At 32.0% G+C, this 21,986-nt stretch overlaps 1 protein-coding gene across 6 annotated transcripts in view; it reads left to right on the top strand.

The window, feature by feature from the left end:
- The first annotated feature begins 15,137 nt into the window (after positions 1–15,137).
- Positions 15,138–21,986, top strand: part of LOC145260346 (transcription intermediary factor 1-alpha-like) — a 110,724-nt gene continuing 103,875 nt past the window's right edge. For all 6 annotated transcript variants that reach the window (XM_080118271.1, XM_080118270.1, XM_080118268.1 and 3 more), the window contains exon 1: positions 15,138–18,374. In XM_080118271.1, coding sequence (XP_079974397.1) covers positions 16,856–18,374 — 1,519 coding nt within the window. In that variant the 5' untranslated portion in view covers positions 15,138–16,855. The remainder of the gene's footprint in view (positions 18,375–21,986) is intronic.

Below are 21,986 nucleotides of genomic sequence, written 5' to 3'. Positions count from 1 at the left end.
AGTCGGCATATTCCGACGGCAACGGTCAAGCTCGAGCAGACATTTACAAGAAATCTCATTCGTAATATGTACAATTACCGACTTGGTAATCTCCAAAAATACCGTTAGGGCTTACAAAATGGCCGCCAGAAGAGTCACGTGATCCGGTTGATCCAAAACATGAATCGTGCAAATGGAAAACGCAGCCTTGAAGGCAAACTTTGACAAACAATCACAATTTGTTTGTATTTAATTTTTTGTTGATATAATGTTGTTATAAAAATAGGCAAACTTTGAGAAACAATCTTAGGTTGTTTTTAGTTAAAACAGTGTTTATAAAAAGTATTTTATTCAGAACAAACAAGTGGTCGACTAGGTGTATCAGAATTTTAGGCGGAATTTTTGACACCTGTTTTAAAAAAACAAACAAACTGTGATTGTTTCTCAACAAAAAATTAAATGACCGTTCTAAATAAATTATTTATTATTATGATATTGAAAAACTGTTTTTGTACTTAATTATTATGCTTGTTTGTCAAAGTTTGCTTTAAATTTGCGTTTTCCGGTTTCGTAATACGGCGATTCATGTTTTGGATCAACCGGATCACGTGACTCTTCTGGCGGCCATGTTGTAAGCCCTAACGGTATTTTTGGAGATTACCATCAATACTGTAGTACCGTTAACGTGTGTACGTACGTGTGTCGCAGTTTCCAGATTATAAATTATTCGATCGGGAGATCCTATTTATTAAAACAGAGGGTAGAACGTTATAGCATACTGTAATGGAAACAGGATAAGAGATTCCGTTTCGTAATCTTTTATTCAATTAAGAATCTTACTACTCGTCTACTTGACAAGCAGAAATGTATAGCTTTATAGCTTGGATTATCCAAGAGGAGATCATCCATATTCACAACACATACTCCAAACATTAAATTAGTATATAGATATGCTAATTTAATGTTCGTGGTATATTATCACATTCTATCCTCCTATTTAATAAATAGGATTTCCCGTTCACCAAAAATGCAATGTTAAAAAAGTTAAAATAAAATAATGATGTTACTTTTCATTCGTACGTGAAACTAATATATACCTTCTTGGTCTTCTGGCTAGGATTCAAAGGTGATATCTGTTCTGTTTAAAGATGGTATAATGATATCGTGGGGTTTCCGTTGGCGCCAGGCGTCCATACAATGAAAATATGTCACAGACTTGTATAAGACTATTGGAGATAAACCGCAATAACCAGATATATTCTAACACTAGATTAACAAGATTACTTAGATAAATATTTTTACAGTTTTAACAAAAGGGCTACAGTAATATCGCGGGGTCTCCATTCTGATTGAACATCCACAGAATGCCCAGCAGCTATATATTACATATGGAAGATGCCGCTGTGTTTATTACTAATAAAAACTATATTGAATCATTTTGTAGTGCTGCTCCTGGCTTCGGATAGTGTGTTTTGATGTCTTTAACAAAAGTGCCAAGAACAGTTCTAACAATCAATATATACGTAGTTAAATTGGCAAACGTAAATGATGGACAAAAACATGTCTGACAACATGTGTGACGTTGTACACATGCTTACACACGTGACCCAAATACGTTGTCTGCAGTTTACGTTGCAAAGGAGACCAAGACAAAGATAACTCAAACTCATTTTTTCGTGTTGTAACGAGATTTATTTCCGGGTATTTTTCCAAATGAACTGTAATCCTACTCTTTCTCTCTGACCTCTATCCTCTCGAACGTCGTTTCGAATGTGCTGAACGTGATCATCAGTCTGTGTACATGCAGTTTTTATAATCTTCTTTTTTTTTTTTTTTTTGCACAGCTCAGCATTTGCATACGCGCGCCTGCACCCTGTTACATTCGCATGGGTCACCAGTTCGCAAGTGCTAACTCAACAGCAGGAATTTTAAAATGAAAACAAGAAAACATGAATTAACAAACAAAATATATTTATATCAATAATTATACAGAGATGTAAAATATAGTTTGAAAGACCAAAGTTTGTTTCAAAGTTTTAAAGTTCTCGATTAAGAAGCAGGCAAAGGCGTCAGATAGCTTGTTTCAAAGTTTTAAAGACAAAAGCGTCACAAAGTTTGGTTTATGTGTATGTATATGTGTGTGTTTATCTTTTGGGTGATTGAGTTCATTGGAAAAATTACAGCAGGCTTAAAGGAAATTTAATGTAACAAATTCCAGTCTTCCATGATAAGCGTTGTTGGTGATGAGAGTTGAGGCGCAGGTGTACCCCCAAAGAAACTTTGATTTCAGTTGACTAAGCCACTTTCTTATAGTTAATTGCACAGGTTTGTTAGTTTCGAGTTTGGAACGATTTTTATTGGCTGGAAAACATTTTCAGTTCACACGTTTCTCTAGAAAACCCGACTTACTTTCAAAGTGATGAAGAAAACGAGTTTTAACAAAGTGGTGAAAGAAAAAGAGTAGCAATTAAAGTCATTTGCATTTTAGTGTTTGTCAGAATCCTTCTTCGTTTTGCTACAACTTTTTGTGTCTATTCTATTATTTGCTGCTTTTTTTTGTCTTTATTGTTCCTTGTTACCCAAAAGACTAAATTTGTTAACGACCCCAAAATGACGTGAATAGTTCTGCAGCGTAAGTAACCTGGCTCAGTTCTGTAAGAGGTGGGTTGGCTGGCACAAGGCTATGGATAGTAATTTTTGTTCTTCTTATGATTGCCTTGGTAATTCATGAGACTTGGATTGTAGGTAGTTGTGGTCTTTCATCAAGCTTCACTACTCCTGATCTTAAATGGAACACGTACATCAAATCTGTTGCCAAGGCCGCTGGAAAAATGGTGGGATCTTTCTATCGATCCGGTAGATATCTCACTGCTGATGCTATTCTCTATCTATATAAGAGCCAGGTACGTCCAAGGATGGAGAACTGTTGCCACATCTGGGCAGGAGCTGCTAGAAAGAACTTGGCCTGCCTTGATAGAGTTCAAAATAGACTTCGTAGCCTCGTAGGAGATGTCCTTTTCTCTTCCTTGCAACCTCTATCTCACAGAAGAGATGTTGCGAGTTTGTCTCTGATGTATCGTTATTTTCATGGAAAGTGTTCGTCTGAGCTTCAATCTATGGTCCCCCCTCGCCAAACTTTCACAAGAAACACTTGTCTAGCTGTAAACACTATCAATAATTCCCCCCACTCTTTATCTGTGCCTAAACCTAAACGTAGATTCCATGAACAAAGCTTCTTTCTTAGAACTGCACGCCTGTGGAATTGTCTTCCGTTTTCCTGCTTTCCGGCTGACTACAATATGGTTGTGTTCAAGTCTAACGTAAATAAGTTCTTGATGAGCCGTTCCATATAAGTTATCAAATTTACCAAATTTTCATTACTAATGATTACTATATTGTCCAATTTCTACTGTACACTCTTTAACCCTTATCCTTGAGTGGCCTCTTGGCCTTGATAATGTGGTGATGCCTATGTAAAAAAAAAAAAAAAAAAAAAAAAAAATGACCATCTTCTATAATATTACCAATTTCTTCATCCATGGCCAGCTGTCCATCATCTGGTTCCGGTAATCCTGAAAGTGATGATTGTGAAGATGAAGAACTAGGTTTGGTTTTGTCGTTGTTGAGATTTTCGGATATGGTCTACTTGAATTATCTCCTCCTGTTCAGAGATCTTTAAAATCTTCAAAATGAAAACAAAAAATTGTTCCCAGAACTGCAATGCACAAGGGCCATTTTTTTTTTTTTTTTTGTTTCTAAAAGGACTGAGATTTATAGGTACGTGTAATTTAATAGCAGAAACTGATAGGGCCCATGATTTTGAAAGCTGGCTTATCAAATTTTTTTTATAGGTTTCCGATTACTTTTTGCTTGTGTTTGAAAGATCAAAAGCTAAGCTTAATCCCTAAAAAGAAAAAAAAATATTTTTCTACATGGAAAAAAATTATAATGAAAAATGTTTTGACAACAACTATGAAAACTCAAAAGATCAGCTAAATTCGAAAGTTATAGAAATTCATTGTAAAAATCTTTAGGTTAGTTAGGGTTTGGGTTTCAATTCAAGCTGATTTACCCAATTCATATGCATATATTTTTTTTATTTTTGAAATAATGTCTTCATAATATATAAGAATCGATATAAAACTGATTATATAATAAATATATATGAAATCTGCATGAATAAAATATCATATTTAAGCATATTTTATAACTGGGCTAGGCCGGGTGTCCCTGCTAACTTCGATGAATACTTTTGCAGTTGCAATTGTAACAAAAAAGATAAAAATAATATGAGGGTATCCTCATATAGCTGAACATCCACAGAATGCCAACATCAATATATTACGTATGAAAGAGTCTGCTGTGGAATTTCCACAGGTCCCGCTAGTTATAAAATATTGCATGATTAAAATAATTCCCCTAGCTATTATAATATATTGCTTATTTTAAAGAATTCACCTAATTATAATAAAATATTGCTTAATTAAAAATTCCCCTAGTTATTATAAAATACTGATTAATTAAAAAAAATTCCTAAGTTATTATAAAATATTGCTTAATCAAAAAATTTCATATAGTTATTATAAAATATTAATTAATTAAAAAATTTCACCTGGTTATTAAAAAATATAGCTTAATCAACAAATTTCATCTACTTATTAAAAAATATTGATTAAACAAAAAAATTTCATCTAGTTATAAAATATTGCTTAACCAAAGAATTTCATATTGTTATTAAAAATATTGATTAATAAAAAAATTTCATCTAGTTATAAAATATTGCTTAATCAAAAAAATTTCATCTCGTTATTAAAAAATATTTATTAATAAAAAAAATTTAATCTAGTTATTTTAAAATATTGCTTAATTAAAAAATTCCATCTAGTTATTTTAAAATATTGCTTAATCAAAAAATTTCATCCAGTTATTATAAAATATTAATTAGTTAAAAAATTTCACCTGGTTATTAAAAAATATGGCTTAATCAAAAAATTTCATCTAGTTATAAAATATTGCTTAACCAAAAATTTCATATTGTTATTAAAAATATTTATTAATAAAAAAATTTCATCTAGTTATAAAATATTGCTTAATCAAAAAATTACATCTCATTATTAAAAAATATTTATTAATCAAAAAATTTCATCTAGTTATTTTAAAATATTGCTTAATCAAAAAATTTTATCTAGTTATTATAAAATATTGCTTAATCAAAAATTTCACCTAGTAATCCCTATATATATAAAATGAACTCATTTTTCCCCTCTGATTTTGACCTTAATAGGATTAAAAATCAAGACATTTCATACAAATGTAATATGCACAAACTGCAGCACAATATCTGAGGTGTGTTATAGGCATATTACATCTCCACTTCCTCGATAATCGTAAATTCCTATATTTTTTCTGCTGAGAGTTCACTGCCAAAATCGGTTAAAATCAATGGAAGTAGTAAAATTTTTTCTCTCTAATTAATTCCTTCTACCCCCGTCATCACTTACACCATTCTGGGATCATTCACAAGGGAAACGAACAAACGCCAGTTTCGGTTTTCTGTACTTCACAGTTGCTTAAAAAACCTGGAATGGAATTTTACCATGTCTTTCCGTTCCATGCTTCCTATTGGGTAAAATGCACCACGGAATTAACCGATAGCGACATTTCCACAAACATTAATTCTTATCCCACACTTACTTTTACGTTGCTTAATTAACATTTTGTTCCCAACATTTTTACACTAAAAAAAAAAAGATTCTTTCCATTTCTTTTTTATAAAATTAACATTTAAAATATAATTCCCGTTTTATTTCACTTTGTAGTTGCTTAAAAAAACTGGAATGGAATTTTAACATTCCTTTTCATTCTATGCTTTCTACTGGGTGAAACGCACAATGGACTTAACCGAATTGAAGGGTTATTTATACCATTTTTTTTTTTTGCTTTTTGCTGTGTTTTTTGTTTCTGTTTTTCCGAACACGTTCATCATTTTTTACCCTTATTTTTGCTTTTTGTTTTTCCGATTTCTTTTTTAAACAGGTTTGACGCTTGTTCACTGTTTTTTGCTTTTGTTTTGGTTTGGGTTTTTCCGATTTTTTTTAAGAAGTTTAACATCTTTTTTTTTTTTAATATTTGAGACCATAATTAACCAAGCTCTAGTCCATCACCTTACAGATGCTAAACTTCTGACTGATCAACAATATGGATTTAGGCAAGCCCGTTCCACAACAGACATCCTAACTGTAATCTCAGAACGTATATACCAGCCACTGGACAAAACGGGGGAGGGTAGAGCGGTAGCTCTAGATATATCTAAGGCTTTTGACAGGGTATGGCATGAGGGTCTTCTCAAGAAAATCGGATCATACAGCATCACTGGAAGAATACATAACATAATTAGATCCTTCTTGGATAAGAGAAAAATCCAGGTTGTCCTTGACGGTCGTACATCTAAACAATATGATATAAATGCGGGAGTACCTCAGGGGTCTATCCTTGGATCTCTGTTATTCCTAATATTCAGAAATTACCTCCCTGACAAAATTGTCTGTGAGATGGGTATATATGCTGACGACACCATGCTCTATAACAGACACGACAGGAAAACAAATGAACACATATCTAAAGAAATGGCAGAAACACTAGAGGAAGACCTCCGATCCGTAGTGGAATGGTGACAAAAATGGTTGGTCACCTTCAATGCTGCCAAGACTAAACTTGTTTCCTTCAATATTTACAAGAAACCTTCCCTACTGCCAATAGCAATGGCTAATGACTTTTTATCTAAAAGTACATCTTTTAAACCCCTCGGCCTAACGTTCACATGGAACAAGAGTTGGAACAATTACATTGAGAACATTGCCAGGACCGCTGCGAAGAAGGTGGGTTCTCTCTACCGTGCTAGAAAGCTATTAACGCCTGAAAGTATCCTGTACCTCTATAAGGCCATTATTCGCCTATGTATGGAGTATTGTTGTCATATTTGGGCTGGTGCATCTGCCACTAGTTTCTCACTCCTAGACAAGGTCCAAAAGAGAGTCGCCAATCTGATAGGTCATGAACTGTCATCTAAACTTCAGCTTCTGTCCCATCGACGAAATGTTGCATCCCTCTGCCTGTTCTACAAGTACTTTACCGGTGAATGCTCTGACGAACTGCAAGCACTTGTGCCCCGTAGATGTAAATACCCCCGAAAAACCTGACAAGCAGCTAAATCCCACCCCTTCACAGTAGAGATCCCTAGATGCAAGAGAGCCTTCTACTCCAGTAGTTTCCTCCCCAGAACAGCTAGACTTTGGATTTCCCTTCCGAGTCCCTGCTTCCCCGACTGTACTGACATGCAGAAGTTCAAATGTAACGTGAACCAACATCTTGCTGCCCAACTTCCTACACAATACCCCTGATGCTTATGTCCCTGATAGTAGCCCCTACAACAAAGTGGCAATGTGCCTTGTTTGGGGTGAAAATGCAATTAAAAAAAAAAAAATTAAACAGGGTTACTATTTGCTTATTCTTTACTTTACCCTCTCCCTTACACACACACCTCCAAAACCCCGGGCAATGCCGGATACCCCCGCTAGTTATAAAATATTGCTTAATCAAAAAAATTCACCTAGTAATTATAAAATATTGATTAATCAAAAAATTTCATCTAGTTATTAAAATATATTGCTTAATTTAAAAATTTTATCTAGTTAATATAAAATATTGCTTTATTAAAAAAATTACATCTAATTAATATAAAATATTGCTTTATTAAAAAATTACATCTAGTTATTTTAAAATATTGCTTAATTTAAAAATGTTATCTAGTTATTATAAAATATTGCTTAATTTAAAAATTTTATCTAATTAATATAAAATATTGCTTAATCAAAAAATGTCATCTAGTTATTATAAAATATTGCTTAATTTAAAAATTTTATCTAGTTATTATAAAATATTGCTTACTCAACAAATTTATCTAGTTATTATAAAATATTGATTAATCAGAAAATTTCATCTCGTTATTTTAAAATATTGCTTAATCAAAAAATGTCATCTAGTTATTATAAAATATTGCTGAATCCAAAAATTTCATCTAGTTATTATAAAATATTGCTTAATCAAATATTTCATCTAGTTATTATAAAATATTGTTTAATAAAAAAATTACATCTAGTTATTATAAAATGTTACATAATCAAAACAACAGACAAAGTGCCGAATATAAGTTCTATGGAAACCTATAATATCAGAAAGTCAATTTTATTTAGAATTTATAGAGGAGTGAGACATTATTATACCTTAACTTCTGTATTTTTGAAGATTATAAAAAAATATTCATTAATTTAGGTAATTCTATATTGTAGTAATAAAAAGGAAGTGGATGTTTAATTAGAATTTTTAGTTACTTTTTTTACATGACGACACGATTTATTCTTAAATGTGTTGGTACAATAAATTAAATGAATCCTTTTTAATAAAAGTAAAAATGTGCATTTTAAGTGTGAAAAAGTCAAGTAAAATCACTGATTACACTGACATTGAAAAAATAAGCTAAACCAATGACTTATTATAACTAGCATGGATACTTGGCATTGCCCAGGTGGACATGAAATTCGGTTTGGACAAAGGATATTGAGAAACCTCCATAAAAGAACAGAAGTTTCGGCAGCCCGTGCACTGAATCCCCTCCCCACACCTAAAAATATAATAAATCAATCAAAATAACTTTTCTTTCAATCAAATTAGCAGTGAATGCCTGTGTGACCGCAAAAAAAAAAAAAAATTAGCCGCAGTAGGCAGGCTCGAACTTGAAACGAGAAAGAGGAAAAGAAGGGAAAAAAGCTAACATGCTAGATGTCACAACCACGATGACTTATGACGTCATGACCCTTCAAAATAATATTTTTTAGACATACATTCAGTTTGCTAGACGTACATGACTTGCAAATATCTCAACGCAAGAAGTGACCCCTCCTTGCAAGAAATGGTCCAGTTGACCACCATAGAATTAATCTTTTTTTCTAATTTTCATATATTATTATTTCAGATGGTATTGGTTTTGATCTGGTCCAATACAGCTGACGAAAGTTTTAGCGAGACATACAAACATATATACATTCACACACATGCTAACAAACAGGTGAGATGTATATTATTGTTTAAATAGAATACGACGTATGGGATGCAAATCCTGTTTGTTATTTTGTTTTTTGTCTGGATCTCAATTTTTTCAATTTTATTTTTTTATTTTCAAAATGATTAAAAAAGATTCTTACGTTGATGTTTACATCATCATACAAGGAAAATATTATAATATTATATTTGAAATTTTTGCAAGAATTTTTATCGTTAAAATCACATGAAATATTTTTTGCAATTATATTTTTGTGAAAATATTGAATAAACAATGATTAATTCACTGATAATATCGTTAGTTTGAGAAATTAGTTTGTTTTTTTTCAAGTTATATTGATTTTATTAACACGAATTTTAAGGGAGGTTTTTTTCAGAATATTCCTGAAATATTAAATAAAAAATTTTAATTGTTAACATTTGCGATGCTTTATTTTCATAAAAAAAGGCAAACATAAATTCATGCATCTTTCTTTAGTACTTAAAACTTTAACTTTAGCAAAGGTGGTTTTGTTTCTACAAAATAATACATTTTCACTAAGATTTAAAAAAAATAATGGGTTCATTATATTCTGTGATCGTTAATTAATAAATGCTGAAATTTTCACTAAAATTGGTTGATTTCCTGCATTTTTGGTGAATTTTTAAGTGGAGGGAGGAATCAAAATGTCTATACATTTTAGAGATCAGCCATTCATTTTGCACATACCTAACTATTTCTGATCTCATGTAATCTAGCTTGGCTGCATTGAATACATAACTTTTCCTGACAATTTCTGCTGTATAGATGAAACTGTATGAATAAAACTTATTTAAATTGTAAGAGAAAAAGTGTAGGCACTGGTGCATTACTGTCATGGGGAACTTATTTATTTCAAGAGTGCATATCAGGGGGAGACAATGCAATTTCCGAAGAAAAGTTTTCTCAAAGGTCACATGCATTCCAATAATGAATGTTCAAAACTATGAATTTTAAAAGTCATATATTTTTACAACTTTCATTAATTTTTGCATGGAAAACATCCTCTCTAAAGTAAAACTCACATGCATAATTAAAAAAAACTTTTGTTTTGTGTTATTAGAGTTTTCTTAATTTTATTTTAATTCAATAAATGTGTAAAACAAAAACCTAAAAAAAAAGTATATGCATTTCATTGATGAGTGTTCATAACTATTTATAAATTTTAAGTCATACACTTTGCCAAATTTCAATTTGTATAAAAAGATTTTTTGAATAATTCTATTTTCCTTATTTTATTTTAATTTAATAAATGTGTAAAAAAATATGCATTTCATTGATGAGTGTCTATACCTATTTATGAGTTTAAGTGATACACTTTGTCAAATTTTATTTTTGTGTAAAATTTTTTTTTTTGAAAACTTCGATTTTCTTAATTTTATTTTAATTTAAGAAATGTGTAAAAACAAACCCCTCCAAAAAATCATATGCATTTCTATTAATGAGCATGCATCACTATTTACGAATTTTAAGTCATACACTTTGCCAAATTTTATTTTAGTGTAAAAATTTTTTTTTGAAAACTTCGATTTTCTTAATTTTATTTTAATTTAATAAAATGTTTAAAAATATCCCCCTCTCAAAAAAAAAAAAACATATGCATTTCTATTGATGAGTGTGTATACCTATTTATAAATTTCAAGTCACACATTTTGCCAAATTTTATTTTTTGTGTAAAAATTTTTTTTTTAAACTTCTATTTTCTTAATTTCGTTTTAATTTAATAAATGTGTACAAAGATCCCTCCTCCAAGAAAACAAGTGTATGCATTTCTATTTATGAGTGTGTATAACTTTTTATGCATTTTAAGTCATACACTTTGCCAAATTTTATTTTGTGTAAAAAATTATTTGTTGAACACTATTTTGTTAATTTTATGTTAAAACCTCAAAAAAAGCATATGCATTCCATTAATGAGTGTTCATAACTATTTATAAACTTTGAGTCATACACTTTGCCAAATTTCAATTTTTATGTAAAAAGTTTTATGTAAAAAGTTTTATATAAAATTTTTTTTTGGAAAACTTGCATTTTCTTAATTTTATTATAATTTAAGAACTGTTCAGATAATTAATGTTTTATTAATGGATATCTATGCATCGATCCTTTCTTCATACAAAAAAAGGACCTCTCCAGAAACATATTATGACAGAGAATGATTAAATGAAGTTGTGGTGCTTATTTAGATTGGCATTTGAAATGGCAGCAATTAAAAGTAAAGAAAATACAGAAAAGTCTGTATGATGTACATACCAGCTTTAGAAAAAAGATAAAATATTCCAAAAATCACGTAATTTGATCAAACAGTTTTCTTATTATTCAAGAACATCAAATTTGACTCTGTGCTCATAAAATTCAAAAAAAGATGATCGATTAATAAATATTGTGATTTATTAAATTTTCTTTAGATAATCAATCTTTCTTGTGTGTGTCATCCCCTCTTTCCGATTGACTAGCCTTACCCACTTCTTTTGCCACTTATCATATTGAACCCAATAGAACGCCGGGATATAGCATTAAAAATTAGTAACAAAATACAGTAAAATATATATAATACACATGTATATAATCAAATAACATTATAAATAACACTGTAAGGTGGGGCAAATACCGTAACCAGGGACCGGAAAAACATCATATTCCATATTGTAATGTGAAAAAAACGTATCCTAGGGCCATTGTATCTCGGAGTTCTACTGTATATAGTACTGATTTTAAAAGTAAAAAAAAATGATTTCGGTGCCATCAGCTAGAATTAAGACCAAAACATTTTGTGCTCAGCTTTAGTCATTACCGTTTGAGCTATCAGCAGATGGATAAAAAATATTTTAAAATAAACTGTGTATAAATGTATATTTGCACATACATACAAGAGCACTTTAAGTCGATTTACGTCTGTCAAGTTCAATTTTTTTTCAATTTTGATGCCTTAGCAGCTATTTTTACCAGGCAAAAATCCATAAAAGAATGATCCACAAAAAATGCAGTCATTTGACGCACCTCATGCCACTCTGCGACCTTGCATGTTGGAGGAGATGCACTTAGAAAAGATGGCGACAGACAGACAGACAGACATAGTGAGTTTTATAAATTAAATGTGAAAATTCTTACATAAATTTTAATTATTATTTTTCTTGCCTATTTTTTTTCTTTCACCCCCACATCTGTAAACATGCAAAATCAATCTAATACAGATTATTTCACTCATATTCTCATCTTAGTTTTAATTTTCACAACATTTTGGCCAATGTAACCTCCAACCTTTTTCAGATACATCTTTTCAAAATTCAAAGTTTTCTAATTTGTATGGAATTTCCAACTGGACTCTTTTTTTAATTCACAAAGGTAGATTATTCTCATTCAGTCAGCCGGGTAAAAGTGTTAATTTAAGTTATTATCGGTTGTGGTAAGGATTGAACCATAAACCTTCAGAAAACTTTGTAGCAGCCGACACCCGCTACACCACAGGCAGGAGCTACTTCTCACGACTACAAGATTTGAAATCCATTTTCTCCTTGGCTTGTCCAATCACAAGCCAGCTCTCTATCACGTGACAGAGTATATAAAAGCCAAAATCTGAAACCATTAACCGTCTTTGATCCTGACCCTGCTGGGCAGCGGACATTAGCCTGAGGCTTTCACCCCAGGCTGAACGTGAGTACTACAAGCTAGCTATGGCTCTCTTCACTTATCACTTGAGAATTCTCTAGAACACCGTTCTAACACCAGACATTGTTTTTGCCAAAAAGAAAGACAAAACATTCTCGTCAAACATGATAAACTAAAAAGCCGAAACATTTTCAAAAACATGTGTCACATGAACAAAGCTAAATCTGAAACCATTAACCCTCTTTGATCCTGACCCTGCCGACTTTCACCCCAGGCTGAACGTGAGTACTACAAGCTGGCCATGGCTCTCTTCAAACACACATTTATTTCCACGCGCTGTACCCACACAAACTTTATCGTTCTACAGGACTACTCTTGTCGACACACACACACACACACACACACACACACACACACTCTCGACAACACATGAACACACTGAAGACCTTAGCCTTCTCTTTCTCCTGTAATCGGTTTCCTTTGTTCCGCCGACTACTAGCTATAGACACGTGTGAACGGAACTATTCTCTCCTTCAACTAGTCGGCATTACATTAATTCTATCTCTACACAAGAACACTTCAACCTACTAACCCGTTTCTCTCTTGTACGCATCTACCAATGCTACTAACAAAAAAGACAAATAAAGTTTGTTTATTGATATAGAATGAAACTCTATTGTGTTGTCTCTCGTCATTTCTATAACTCACTTGCAACAAATTTGTCATCAACACTTTGATCTGTGTGGAGCCATGGTAAAAACCATCAATGAACAACCAGTTGTATAAAGAATCTTTTAGAGGTTGAGGGTTCAATTCCTATGAAGGCAATAATCTATATATCTATAAAAGTGAAAGTGTATCTGTCTGTGTGTGTGTGTGTGTGTGTGCACATTTCCATACGCAATAACTCTGTCAATTTTAAGTCTACAGACTCGAAATTTGATATACAGGGTACTGAGATTTGGGAAAAATCGACGTGATCGGTTTTCGGCCAGAAATTTGGCGATTAAGGGGTTAAAGTTCACCAATTTGACCTTTGAGAACTCTACCAAACTCCTCCGACAATTTTTGGTCTAAACACTTGACATTTTAGATATAGATTCTTTGGACATGGATTTAACTTAATTACTTGATTTGGGCCCAAAACAATAAATGTTAAGGAGTCATAATAGGGGTCAAAGTTAAAAAAATTGACCACTTTTTTTTTTTGTTTTGCTCAACATACACCTCCAAATACCCGGGCACCCATGCTAGTATATATATATGAGTCATCACATATCAGGGTTACAGAAGTTACTCGAGGATAAGGGTTAATAAGTGTACGGTAATCAATGGGACAATATCGTACTAATATCTAAGAATAACAAATTAACACTAACTACTCATGGTTGATTGAGTTGGTCCTCACTCTATCAACCATGAGCAGTTAGTGTTAATTTGTTATTAACCCATGGATCAAACAATGGGTTTTTATAAGTAATCAAATTTGGATCATTCTATTCATCAGTTTCAATCCTCTCGTAATATTCTTCATCATTCAACTGGCAATTCATTCTTCTGATTAATCCTTATCCATAAGTGGCTTTGTACCTTGATAAGTGGTGACTCATTAGTAAATTATTTACAAAAAATTGGTTGCTGTCTTGAATTCAACTTAATTACAAAAAAAAAAAAAAAAAAATACGGAAAGAGCTAGATGATGTACATATCCATCCTGGAACGAAAATTTTATATTCCAAAATTTACGTAAATTGATTAAGTAGTTTTATTTTTATATAGAACATCATTTTTTTTTAACGATTATTTTAATAGTAAATTGTATCCATTACAAGGCTGATTTTGGTCTCAGTAGTTAGAATTGAGTTTTCTCCCTTTTATCTAAAACAACTGGCGGATCAAAACACAAGGTCTCGCTTACTCATAAATTTTTATTTGTTTAGCTAAACAATAGATACGTGCAAATAATAAACAAAAAATTACTTGATCGTGTTACATAATTTTTAAGGAATATGATTTTCGTTCGTTGACGAGTGTCATAAAGATTTTCCTGTATTTTTGTTTTTTAACTAGGTTGAAATCTGCACAAGCACCAAAAATTTAAAAATCTCACTCAGGTCCCCGAGTTTAAATATTCCAAAGTTCGGCTATTAACTTCCAGAGTTCAGCAAGGTACATCTGAAGAAGGTCGGAGGTTACATCGATCGAATATGAAAATATTGTTTCGAATAATACAAATTATCAAAAGAAAATCCCGAAATATGATTTGAACCGCGCATAATCTATTCTAAGGGTCGCGTCGATATCCACTAGGTCAATCAAGACCCGGCAAGTGCGCTGAGGGAGACGATGACGCAAGACATGATTCAATGCTGTTATGCAGACTTTTGGGAAAGCACTGTGATTGTTTCGTAATAACAGCAAAGGTAGATAACTCAGAAGTCTTCTAGAGGTGGCGGAACAGACTGTATTGGATAATAGTACTACGAAAGCCACGACCTTCTCATCTTTAAACCAACAACAAAAATCATTCTGAATTGATTCTACGATAATTTTGGCTTGAAATTTGGTACTTTTATCATATGTAAATTAAAATTTCATCACTGAACAAGTATTGTCTGCTCCCGCCTTATGTATTCTAACACGAAGGGTGTCGTTTCATCTTGGAACTGTTCACACAAAGATGTCAACGACTAACAAAATTATACATATACTATACAGTGTATTATATTTACAAGTATTTTTTCCAGCTCTAGTTGTATCCTTTTTGTGAATGGGTTGTATTTTTTGCTGCGACAATCAAAAAGAAATTGAGGATTAACAAAAATGAAAAAAAAGGAGATATAAAAAAAATTCAACTTGAGGGCTATTATAAAAACTTTTTTTTTTTAAATTGTCATGGATATTTTTTTAAAAAATGTAATTTAAAAAAAAAAAAAGTCCCGGGTTTAAAAAAAAAAAAAAAAAATTGAATATTTTTTTACACTTTTTCTTAATTGCTTGAAAAAAAAAAACTCTCTCCCTTCAGAAAAAAGTGTTCAGTGTTTTTTTTTTTTTTAAATTGGACTGTCGCCTTAAAAAATAATTGTAAAAACCATTCATTCACAGCAGGTTATGGATTAACACAAAAAAAAAATCGTTTTTGGAGAGAGACCGGGCCACTAATGTTGTTTATCTGTACAAGTGTATACTTATTACATCAGCATTTAATTTAGCCTCTTGCAAGAAAAAAAAAGTTACATCTATTTTTAATAACCCCTCCCATCAGAGCGTGTAATTATTTTAATTCTAACCCTTGCAAAATTATTCTTGCTATAGTGCAGTTTTTGCTGCTGCACTAAACGCTTAAACCAACGATGTAAAAATATATGTATATATACATACAAATCTATTCATAATTGTTTATGGCTCCCGGTTGATAAAAATTAAATTTTATATATTTTAAAATGTCAATCCTTCCTTCTACATATTTCTGTTTATTAAATAAAATCGCAATGAATGGGAGACGCTTATAACACTTGTTTTTTATCTGTTCGCTTTTAGTTATTTATTTATTTATTTCGTAGTTTTTGCACACGCGGCCAAAATTAGAAATAAGGTCAGTTTTTAATGTGGACATATCCAGCTTTGCCCAAAGGGATACCCTAGATTTAAGTACAAATATCCAGATTGCCTTTTTCTCGAAAGATTTCTTCTCATCCCGACCACCGAAAACAGAAATACACTTGTTTACTCCTAAACCAAAGCGGGAAATTTTGTCTTATATTATTTTTGGTGCTAGTGCACTTACTGATCCGCGATATTTTTTAAATCGTATCTCCAAGTTTAAAGTTTTGTTTTTTATTCAATTGTAAGGTATAGAATAGGTACAAAACTCTCTCCATATTAAGAATGGCTTTTTAAATAATGTTATTTCAGCACGGATCAATAAGTGCATACTAGTGCACTACTGCACTACTGCACTGCACTAGTACCTTATTTTTTGTTTGTCGTTAAAACAGATCAAATGTCTATTCTAATTGAAATTTTATTATTAGCGTTTGAGTATTGATTTTATAAAAAAGAAGGGTTTCTGATATTTCGCTAATTAAAATAAGATTTTTTTTTTTTAAATTGCATTCTTAAAAAAATAAAATGGATTGCGAAGAAGAACGTGTCACCGCGAATTTACCATCATCTCGTGACGATAACAATAAAACAGCGATTATTGCACAGTCGGAAAAAGCGGACAATAATAACGGGCCTACAAGCTGCGATAATAATACTATAATAAGCAGAAACGACACTAGTATTAATATCAGTAACAACAACAACCCAAGGAACAATGTTACAACGACTGAAGACCTTTATCGCGGCGCAATAACTTCAGACGCACGAGAAGGTCTTCTCTGTTCCCCGTGCCATGAGGAAAGTCAAACCGCCTCGGCCAACCCCTGCGAAGCTGAAGTGACAACCCCTGCCCCCACAAATGTTATTAATCTTTCTTCCAATAATAACACACCCCGGTCTACGTATATTTCTCCTCTCAGTAATACTTCAAGTGTCGGCCTAACAAACACGTCTAATTCAACTCCTACCACTGGCTTTGAAGGAGAAGGCCGCTCAAGCACTTGCACTGCTGATGGTAGTAGTAGTAGTAGTGGATATAATTGTGAAATAGAGGGAAATAGAAATACTGGCGGTAGTAGTGGTGGTAGCAGTACTATTCGTGATGACGTACTGAGCAGTGACCCGGGATCAGACTCTACAGCTTCGTCTACTACAGTTTTACGTGCCATTGATAGCACGACTACGAACAGTGGTGGTAGCAGAAAGCCTGCTATCATGGCCAACAGATCCTCCGCTACATCGCCCCACACGTCAATGACAAATAATGTTGTGGTTGTTACTCCTGGAGCAGGGGGGCTGTCTGCCCTGGACGTGGCTGTGATTGCTAATAATAATAATAATAATAATGGTGTTGTGCAGGATCAACGCCGTAAGGAAAGCGGGGACCTCGAAGACGACGTCCCCTCTGAACAACAAAACAACAAAAAAGAAGTGTCCGAACCGGGTGGACTCGAACCCGTGAACAATGAACAGGATAAAAAACTTAACAGTCCAACCGTCGTCGTGGATACTGGACGACCTCCATCATTATTGCTGACCTCTTCATCATCTACTACAACGCCATCGTCTTCGATATTGGCGGCTGACACAACAACCACTACGGCGACCCCCATAGCTACAACCCTTTTAACACAATCTACAAATAATAATAATAATTCATCATCATCATCATCTTCGTCGTCACCTTTGACGACGACCACAACAACCACCACCACCACAATCACAACTTCATCAACATCATCATCGTCGTCGACAACAACTTCGTCGTTGTCAACTTCGGCGACATCATCAGCATCATCATCAACAACAACAACAACAACATCAACAACAGCTGCTGTTACCGGCAAACCGGACGAGGAAGATGGCCGAAGCAGCGCGACCCCAAGGCCGGAGGACGAATCCTCGGTCCAACAACAGAACCAACAGCATGGCGGCGTTACATGTGCCGTATGTGGGTCCGGCTTCAAAGAATGTATACCAAACTTACTGCCCTGTTTACACCAACTCTGCGAAGGGTGCCTGGATAAAATCAAGACTGAAACCGGTAGGTAACCCTCAAGGAGAGAAATTAGATCGGGGGGACCCCTTTCTAATACAGGTGGCCCTCCCTCATGTTTTTTTAAATTTGATTGATTTTCTAAAATCTGGTCCATGTGATCGACCAGTTTAATTTACAACACACTCACACACAAAAGATGTTATATCGACTTGCAATTATTAAAAAAAATATACAATTGTACACATGATCACACTTATCAAAAAATAATACAATTACAACGTGAAATTAAAAGTGTTTTCACTGCATGCACTCACCTTTTTTTTTTTTTTTTTAACTTTTTTTCAAACATGAATTATTATAAAATTGTTTTGTTTATTCTTGCTCAAATTATTCATTTTTCTTTTTTTTACAGCTATTTATCTAACGTTGCCCCCGTATAAGGATTAAAAAACATAATTCAATATATAGTTTATTTATGCAGATACGGACCGTTCTATTTTTATACAAAATTTTCAAGTTAAAAGATACCGTAAAGAGTGAATTTATGAATGTGTTAGATTACTTACATCTCCATGACCAGTTTGTTCAAGCTGGCAATGGGGCATCCTACCGGATGCCAAATATTCACCGCTATATTCTCGTCTCTTTAACTGCAATTGTTTGAATCTCTCTCTTGCACTTGGTTCACCGAGTATATTTGCTAGATAGTTTTTGACATTCTTTTTCATGAGTACAGTTGCTCTCTTATAATTACTGGAATAAGAATGGGTTTCTAAATGTTATTTCAGAACTGTTCGTATATTGCATAATACGATTTTTTTATTCGTTTTAGTTTTTGTGATTTTATTTCAATAAATATTTGATTAATCGTTTACAGTTGTTAAATTTGCAATAATAAATAAAAGGTCAGTTTAGTGTGCACTGGTTGTCCAACCTACAACCTATTTCGAAAGCCGTTCTTAACATGGAGTTAAAATTTACTTAACAAAATGCCTTTCGGAATAAACATGTTAAGAATAGCTTTCGGAATAAACAACCAGTGCACATTGACTAAATAAAAATCGGACATTTTGAATTTTAAAATGTTACCGTGACATTTATTGGGTGGGTTTCTACCACCATTTTGTTTTATTTCTTATTTTCAAGTCATTATCGAGTCTTCAAAGACATCGCGACAACGGCAGTGTTCGACATTACTCGTTTTTCAAACCGAACAAACATTTGACATTAAATAAAAACACTAACTACTTATCCAACCTATCTAATCTTTTTTGACAACTTGTTCATACCTCTGTGTATAATACAAATCCAATTTGAGTTGCAAAAAATATATATTTGAATTATTTTTATCATTATTCACAACATTTCGGCCGATATAATCTCCAACCTTCTTCAGGTTAATCTTTGAAAACTTGTCAACCTTGACAATAAAATTTCATTTAATTAAAAAAGAAAAAAAAAGGCATTTCTACTTTTAACCGATTTTTGTTTCTTCTACATTTTAAAATAAAATCGATTTACTTTATTTTAATTTTGGCGGGTAAAATGTAATATAATTTTTAACATTGAGTGGTAAGCATGAAGCTTTATATTTCTGTTATTTGATATTTTAATGTATTAAATTAAAGATAATTGTTTAAGATATTGAACTATTGGGACATTTGCTTTTTAAAAAAAAACAGATTTTATTTGTTATGGCTTTAAAAGTTTCCTATAAATGAGATCATTTAAGATTAAATTCGTAAATTTTATTTCAAATTTCTAAATTTAGTTGTGTGTGTATATATTGTATATACTTAAAAAAAAAAAGGTAAATTTATACAAACACCGTGACAGCGAATTAACCCTAACCCTAACCCTAACCCTAACGCTGTCACGGTGTTTGTATAATAATACCAAAAAAAAAAATAAGATTTCACAATTATCAAATATATATATATGATAATTGTTAAATCTTTTTTTTTTTTCTGGATTATAATCGTTTGTTTTTAAGTTAAACTGATTTCAAATTTATGTCCATGAAAGTATTTTTGATTTTATAACGTAAACTTTTTAAAGGTTTATTTTTGGGGGATAAAATTTCAAAAATCTATAACTTATTTATTTATTTTTTTTATAACAACTGGATATTGTTAGTTGAAAGTGCAGAATAGTTAATAATTGATAATTTAACCAGTTTGCAAATGTCGAACTCTTGACTAAGTAAATAAATTGTGTTGTATGTGAATATAAAATCATAGTTATCTTTTAAATTTTCTAGACTTAAGTTTTTTTTTTTCTTGTAAAAATAATAATAATGACGATGTAGGCCATTTTTTTTTTTTTATTAATAGTTTCACTTCTCGTCGACATGTCGAAAAAATTGACAACAGTTTTTGCTTTTCTGTCTTTTTTTTAACCGTTATTTATTTTTTTTGTTCAATTCTCATAACAAAAATGAACTTACTAAATTTCATAAAAACAATTAAAAATCTTCTGATGACTTTTTTAAAGATAGAAAACAATTAGTTTTACTTTTTATACGCTAGAGAGCATTTTTAACAAGCACCAACAAAAAAGAGATGAAATTTTAACTTTTTCACACTACAAAATATTCGTATATAATTTTAACGAAAAAATTTTTTTCCCCATGTTAAGCATTTCGGATGCTTTAAGCCAAGAAAAACTTTTAGTCTAAAAATAAATAAAAATTAAAAAAAAAAATTACTATTCACTAAAAACAGCACCACCCCTCGCCCTCCAGTAACTCATACACAAGGGAAGAACATGTAGTTTGCTACATGTTCTTCCCTTGTGTCTAAAATCAAATGCTACAAATGTAATATTTAAAAGGTGATATTTTTTTTTTTTTTTGTGTGTGTGTGTGTGCGAAAAATTTTACGTTGAACTAGGTAATTTAACCCGGCGTTGCCCCAGTGGAGGGATTAGAGAAAAGTAAGATTATATTGAACTTTTCAGCTTTAAGATGGCAGTCGTTGAAATAATGTAATCTTAGTAAATTAGTTATATTTTTATAATAATTTGATTAAATTAAGTTAATGATCAAACAATGCCGTAATTTGGTAGAAAACTAATTTATGATATTGTTTCGGTGGCAGCCATCTTAAAGGTGAAAAATTCAAAATAACCACGTTTATAATAGTATTTTAAACACTTGTTTCAGTTTTCCCTTATTTTATTTGTATATAATAAATGAAAATAATTCTAGGTTTATTAAAGTTACATATAGGCGAGAAGCACACAGACACGGATACTTATGCAGAATACGGATCGTGTTGAAATAATAACGCTATTAAGAAACCTTTCACCTAACAATTCGTTAAACAAAAGATGGTATAAAAAGTAAATTTAACTTGAAAATCCTATTAAAAACAGCATGGTTCGTAAACTGCATAAGTGCTCATTTTTATCTTAATCTGGAGTTCTTTTGGGGAGCTGGGCTGTGCTTTCCCCCCATATTAGAAAACGACTTTGTGTCTAAGCCTGCGCTCGTGGGGAGTAAATTCTTCAATTTATTTAATTTTCAAAACCTAGACTTTACCCCCCCCCCTCTCTCTTTTCTAATGAAGTCTCATCTCTTTTTGCTATACGAATAAACGTAACGGGAGGCTGTTAATTTCTAGTTACAATTTCTTCGTCTTCGCTAAATAAATTAAA

Source organism: Euprymna scolopes, chromosome 36 (genome assembly GCF_053919585.1).
Source record: "Euprymna scolopes isolate OS-2025 chromosome 36, ASM5391958v1, whole genome shotgun sequence".
NCBI lineage: Eukaryota > Metazoa > Mollusca > Cephalopoda > Sepiida > Sepiolidae > Euprymna > Euprymna scolopes.
This window is presented reverse-complemented; position numbering and strand designations above follow the sequence as displayed.